Source organism: Lepus europaeus, chromosome 13 (assembly GCF_033115175.1).
Source record: "Lepus europaeus isolate LE1 chromosome 13, mLepTim1.pri, whole genome shotgun sequence".
NCBI classification, from domain to species: Eukaryota; Metazoa; Chordata; class Mammalia; order Lagomorpha; family Leporidae; genus Lepus; species Lepus europaeus.
Window position 1 is genome coordinate 86,836,349 of NC_084839.1, and position 6,915 is coordinate 86,843,263.

General features: G+C 51.5%; 1 protein-coding gene across 1 annotated transcript; it reads left to right on the plus strand.

Annotated features, from left to right (window-relative positions):
* The first annotated feature begins 491 nt into the window (after positions 1–491).
* On the plus strand, positions 492–6,490 carry C13H2orf92 (chromosome 13 C2orf92 homolog). Its single transcript, XM_062208762.1, has 4 exons — positions 492–557; positions 3,046–3,147; positions 4,765–4,915; positions 6,160–6,490. Exons 3-4 carry the CDS (start codon positions 4,782–4,784, stop codon positions 6,290–6,292), a joined length of 267 nt encoding a protein of 88 aa, XP_062064746.1. The 5' UTR covers positions 492–557; positions 3,046–3,147; positions 4,765–4,781; the 3' UTR covers positions 6,293–6,490.
* Positions 6,491–6,915: the final 425 nt, after the last annotated feature.

Consider the following 6,915-nt stretch of genomic DNA (forward strand, 5'->3'; position numbering starts at 1 on the left):
GATGGTCATCAGAGCCCCATTCAGTGGATGAGAAGACAGAACCAAAAACGACTTTCCCTGGGCACGGCCATAGACACGACATGGGTGAAGATAGTCCTCTGTCCCAGAGCGGTGTCATGGGATTGGGAAAAAAAAAAGAGTTCTTGGGAATTAAGACAGCTGTTTGATCACCGGTAGTGGGAAGAGAATTCCCCTGTGGCAGGGGAGTGGGCCTTGAGGAGGGGGTGGGGTGGGGAGGGGGGCGTGTCTTGCATATAGATATACACTGCAGTGCTTAAGGGCAATTTTCTATGTCGACTGCCCAGGAGTCTACACTCAGTCCACGGATGGCTCTGTCTACACCAGTGACTCAACTTTCAGACACACATTTCCAAATACAAATCGAATTCTCTAGGGACATTTCAACTTAGAAATGTAAAATGAAATATGGATGCAGGTGTGTGCTAAAGAAACCCTTTTTCTTTTTTCCCCCACCTGTCTCATCAAAGGAGTTAGCAACGCTTGGAACTCTGAGCCGGACTATTTCCTTGGCACCGCGGACAGAATTGCCGATAATGGTAAATGTGAATGGCGAAGCCTGGAGCTGGGAATCACTAAGTCGTGGTTCTTGTTTCTCTTGCCTGAGTTGAGAACCCAGTGAGAGGCGGAGGCAGGGGGCTGGCAGATGGATCCCAAGCTCTCTTATGAATGCTTGGGTGTAGGTGCTTTGCCCGCATTTGGGCAGAGTGCCCAGTGCTGGTCACGGTGAGAATTGCGTCACACGCCTGAGATTCTGCTTCCGTGAAACGTGCAGCGTGGTGGGCAGATGGGTCACCACGAGGGAGAGAGAGCTGCCCATGCATCTGAGTCCTCTTCCCAAGCTTACTCGCTAAGTCCTTCTGCCCCGGGGGAGAGTCTGGGGCTTGTAAGAGGCTGAGTGCCACCCCAGGGGGAATCTCTGCATGCCCAGGGGGGTTATGGGAAGGTGCTCCTGGCTGATGAGAAAGGCTGGACTTGCCAGTCTCCCTGCCGTGGAGGCCAATTGGTTTGAGCACAGGGCGAGCACCTACAATCCCAGGATGCATTTCTTCCTCCAAAAGGGATAAAGCAGGACAAGCACATCTCTCTCTGGCCTGCTGGGGAGAGGGGCGGGGATAAGTGTATACACAGAGCTGCTTGTGATCTGGGGCCATCTCACCCACACAGACAGGTCTTCCATCTGTTAGTTCACTCCCCAGATGGCCGTAACAGCTGGGAGCCAGGAGCCTATACAATAAACAATTAGTTGTAAATTGCTAAAATGGAGGGTATTTGGAAAGTGCTTAGGTTGGATTTGTAAAGAGTTTTGGAAGAACAAGGAGGTGGCGCTGCTTCGTAACGTTGCTTTGAGTAGCACAGGCAAGGGAAGAAGAGAACTGAGAAGACCCTGTGGGCAGTGGTGAAGGCCACAACCAACGCCCACCTTCTGAGGCTGGGAGCTGCTCTGAAGCCGCCCCCCAGGGAGCAGGAAGTTCCAGACCACACCGTCTGCACCTCTAGCGACAGCAGTGATTAATAGTGGAAAGGGCTGGACAGGAGGAGCCTGGAGAAGTGACGCCTTTGCAAAGTGAGGTGTTGAGAGGTGTGCGCAGGTCCCTGGACAGCAGCTCACACTGGGAGTGATCTTAGGTCCACTCTGGAGACTCCAGTCTCCGTCCTGGGACACCTGGCAATGAGGTGCTGTTGACATCTAAATCAAGGCTCATTTCTTTTGTTCTTTTAAAAATTTCTTTATTTGAAAGGCAGAGTTACAGAGAGACAGAGACAGAGACAGAGAGAGAGAGAGGTCTTCCATCTGCTGGTTCACTTCCCAGATGGCCACAACGGCCTGAGCTGTGCCGATCTGAAGCCAGGAGCCAGGAGTTTCTTCTGATGGCTCCGAAGACTCATTTCAATGCTTGTCTCTTAAGAACATGAAAACAAAAATTGCAATGTAAAACTTCAACCTAGGGGCCAGCACTGTGGCATAGTGGGTAAAGTCGCTGCTTGCAATGCCAGCATCCCATATGGGTGCTGGTTTGAGTTCTGGCTGCTCCACTTCTGATCCAGCTCTCTGCTATGGCCTGGGAAAGCAGTAGAAGATGGCCCAAGTCCTTGAGCCCCTGCACCCACGTGGGAGACCCGGAAGAAGCTCTTGATTTCTGCCTGGCCCAGTGCCAGCTGTTTTGGAAAGTTGGGGTGTAAACTAGTAGATGGGAGATATCTCTCTCTGCCTCTCAAATAAAAATAAATAAAAAATTCAACAAATAATTAAAGTCACAACTCATCACATAAAAAATACTCTTCAAACTCTCCAAAGAACCTTAGATAAACAGAAACTTAGGACCTTCCTGATGGTAAGTATAGACAATGGCTCTTAATTCAGTTGTGTTTTTTCAGTGTGTAGAGAGGAGGAAAGTGCAGCTGTGTGTTCCAGGGTCAAGTCTATTTGTTTATGGCTCTGTGAAAGACAAGGCAAGCGCACACCTCCATTGGCTGCTCCATGGCGGCCAGAGCGTCCTCTCTGTGGCTGCTCATCTCTTAACTCTGGTATGACAAGCTGGCATTTTCCAAGTCAAATCACTATGCGTCACGTTAAATTGGGAGTTTCTCTCTTTCTAAGCCAAATTGGATAAGGAACAAGTTTCTGTTTCCCTAGGAATGAAGAAAATTTCATCAGGCTATATACAAATGAGTCAGATAGATAATAGTAGAGGTAGGATGCAAACACCTCTTATTTTGACCCTTCTATTAAAAGAAAAAGACAATGTGAGGTGGGGAAAGAGACAGATGGACAGATAGATTCATAAATATAGTCAGACTGACAGACAGAAAGAGATCTTCCATCCTCTGGTTCACTCCCTTAAGACCCACAATATCCAGGGGTAGACCAGGTGAATTACTCTATTAACACTACATAGTATGTAGAGTCTTCTCCAACATCACAACTCTCTACTTTGACTCTAGAAAGGAGTTACTTTCATCATAAAAACCAAACTAATCACAGACCAATGCTATTTCCTGATGGGCGGGTCTTGTCTTTTGTAGATCACATTTTAGAAGAGAGGAGGATTAAAGAACCCTCCCTATTCCACAGAGATGTGAATAAGCAATTAACTACTGTCACTAGCGGAACAGCAGTGAGCCCAGGTGAGTCTAGCGTGAGTGAATAAGATCCTTAACCGCAAATGACTTCAGAATGTGTCTGAATAGATGGAAGGCACACCGTTAATTCACCTTCAGAAGCATATGATCTGTGGTTAAAATTATGAATTAAACTAACTGCACCCTTTCAAAAAGATGCTACTCGTATGCTGATTGCACACAGCCAAGTTCATTCATCACCCAGGTATCATCTCCAGGGGCCCTGCCACTGCCGAGCACTGAGGCTTTGCAGCATGCAAGGAGGTTTAAATGCCAAATGCTGGCCCAGGACCCCCGGGCCTGGCATCTTCCTCCTTGCTGGATTACCTGGGCCCTGGCTACCCCCTCCATGCAGCCTGTCAACGTACCACCCAATCGTCACTTTGCAAAGCTTGGAAAGGCAATGATGGGTTTATCTACCAGAGCCCTTGGCGCCTCCTGATTGGCTGCCCTTTGAAGTGCATAGATGAGGGCAGGAAGTTGAACATGCGTAGTGTTCTCCCCCTAACCTGGCAAGACCCTTGGCTGGCACTTTCCTGCCCGTATCACCAGCTCGGCTTGGCTTCTCCCCACCTCGTTCTTGTCATTGAACCGCAGACCCCATTTCTCTGATCCCTCTTTCCTTTTCAGTCCCCTTGCAAATAGGGTGACAAGCTCTAGAAGCTCCTGACGGCAGCTGGACTCTCCTTCTTTTGAGATCCGGCTAAGAGCCCAAGCCCACGCTTGGTGGCCCCAATCCACCCTCCAGATTGCTGGGAGGTCCTAGAGACCCGCTGGACCTCGGGATCACCACTACCTTATGTTCACCTCCTGTTGGATCAGACCTGATCCCCGCCCCAAACCTGCACACATGTGGCTGACTCTATATACAGTAGGATTTGCTGGAGCTGGGGGAACGGGGGCAGCAGAGACCGGGTTATAGAAGAACCGTAAACCGGCCGGCACCGCGGCTTACTAGGCTAATCCTCCGCCTGCGGCGCCGGCACACTGGGTTCTTGTCCCGGTTGCCCCTCTTCCAGGCCAGCTCTCTGCTGTGGCCCGGGAGGGCAGTGGAGGATGGCCCAAGTGCTTGGGCCCTGTACCCGCATGGGAGACCAGGAGAAGTACCTGCCTCCTGGCTTCAGATCAGCACAGAGTGGCCATTGGGGGGTGAACCAACTGAAAAAGGAAGACCTTTCTCTCCCTGTCTCTCTCTCTCTCTCTCACTGTCCACTCTGCCTGTCAAAAAAAAAAAAAAAAAAAAAAAGCCGTAAACCAAACGCTTGCCTCCATTCCCAAAAGCCTTTGTGACAGGGCTTTCTCACCTCTTCTCGTGTCTCCCTGGCCTCTGTTCTCCCACTGCAGTTTCTTGCACCTTCTTTCTGCCCCCTTTGTTGCCTGCATCACCCCTCTGCCAGCTGACGATGAATGCATTTCCCTAAACAAAGCCAGTTGCATCCCCAAGAACACTTCCGGAACCAGCGGCTGGGCTGCTGTTTTCCTCTCTGCTGTGAGCGCGGCTCTCAGGTTGCCCTGACAGATGGGGACCAGGCTATGAGTAGCAGCAGGGCTGTGTGTGTGTGTGTGGGGGGGTGGGGGGGTGGAAGCCACCCCTCCATGTCCCCTCTGGCCTGTGTCTCGCAGATGTTCGCAACGGGAACATGCCCTGTGCACAGCTCCTGCACTTCCTGCGCAAGAACATCATCATCACCGCCTTCTCCGTGGCCGCCATCCTTGCCGTCACGATCATGCTGCTGCTCATGTTGACCTCGTACGTCAGGAGCAGGCAGCCCCTGTGAGTGGCTCCTAGCGCCCGCCCTTCCGCCGGGGACTCGTGGGTGCTGGCACTGAAGCTGCCCCACCCTCCCCCGGAGCTTCCTGGATTGGGGAGGAGGAGGGTGGGGCTCTCTAGGCCGGGCTGTGTGCGGACATCACCTGTGGGCCTGGAAGAGGACGCGTGCCCTGGACCCTGGGCCCTGTCTGCGTGGCTGATGCACACCAGTCTTCCTGGATTGGGCTGTGCCCGTCCGGCTACTAAAAGAGGAGACTGTGTCATGTCTGGCGTGAAGATGGAAAAATAGCCAATGCACAGAGAAAGGAAAGGAAGTGCATGGCTCTGAGAGGTGGGGAGGGATGTGAGCAGAGCTGGTGTGCACCTAGGGCCCGTGGTGGAGCTGCTCTGGTTGTTAGAATATTGCAGAAGGCGCCACTGGTCCCTACACAGCCTCTTCAAGAACCTCCCACACACCCCCTACCCCGATCCTACATGTGAAGGGTTAATGCCTGGCACAGCAGTGGCCTTGAGAGGCCAGGCTCTACCAGTGGGCCCTTGGGCTAGCAGAGCCTATGTGCACCATTGTTCAGTGTTTTGATGAAACCACTGGTTGACAGGGCTCAAGCATGGAACACTGGAAGCAAATAGTGTGCGACTGTGCACTCACTGTGTAAGTGAGTCACTGCATTTGGGAATTCTATGCTGTGGGCTGCGCGGCTGGGGACATGGTCACAGAGGGAAGAGCAGCTCCCCCACAGGCCCCTCACCGTGTCGGGGGTTCAGCGTGTCCCCCGAGAGAGGGGGCCGGGGCTGTGTGACGACACTGAAGTGTCTGCTTCTGAGGCTGCGGTATTTCCATTTCTCTGAATGCCAGGAGTTTTCCAGGGGTCCTGGGACCGGTGACTCCTTGAGGGGGTTAGAGATGACGTGTTTCAGAGCGCCTGAAAAGAAGCGTGGCCCTGTTTCACAATTCTGAATATGGCTCATCTTTCAGACGGGCCATTTCCCCTCCACGCCCCTTATGCCCGTCCAGCTCACAGAAACATAGCTGTGCATGGCCTGGGTCAGTTGTGGGCAAGTGTTTTCCAGAAAGGGGTATTGCAGAGGCTCTGTGGGGGCCAGAGGTGGCAGGGATTTCATGCATGACAAGCCCACCTGTTGGTAGGCGGAATCCTCCCCACTCAGAACACCGGCCTGTATCCCCGCCTATTAGGGACTCCTGTGTGCGTAGCTGAGCAGCGTTTGTTTTCTGTGGCTTGTTTCAGATACCCGCCGGCAAACATGACCTATAATATTTTCATCATGAATGGCAAGACTTGGTGGCAGAAGTCTCCAGAAAAGAATCTCAGGAAGTTTTCTGGGAAGCAGAAGCTTCTGAAGAGCAATTCGTGTGTCTAAGGCAGGTGGTGGGGCAGCTACCCAAGACTGCAGACTGCGCCGTGGGGCTGCACTCCATCTGGACACCATGGAGAGGCAGTTGGATTTCTGGCTGCAAGGAGCCCTCACTAAACATCTTCACCTTCTCATCACTCAGTCTTGAATGGACTAAGAAAAAGTACTGCACCGTAGGATGCTTATGGTGAAATGGTGCTAATGCCGGTGCAGGAAATTGCCCATTTCCCCAAAGACAAACCTAGTTTTCCATTATGTAGTTCTTCATTTAGTAAAGCATTTGTTCATTAATTCAGCCTGTCATTGGACAGTTATTAATTGAATACCTAATAACGCAGACAATATCCAAAGGCAACAAGGGAGCCAAGGCTGAGTCTGGCCCGGCTTCTGCTCTGGGCAGGACGGCAGTGTGGGGTAAGGTGAGTCTCTTTTGTGGGAGATAGGAGATAGGAATACATGAAGTATTCTACCAAGACTGTGAAGAATTGCGGGAGCTCCACTTATAGCCAGGTTTTATAAGCTTCCACGTCTACAGCAAAACCCAGGTGTTTGGGTATTTTAAAATGTTCCACCTATTCATAAAGTATTTCTTTTCTTGATCCATGACCAACAGTTAAAGGTAGCTCTCA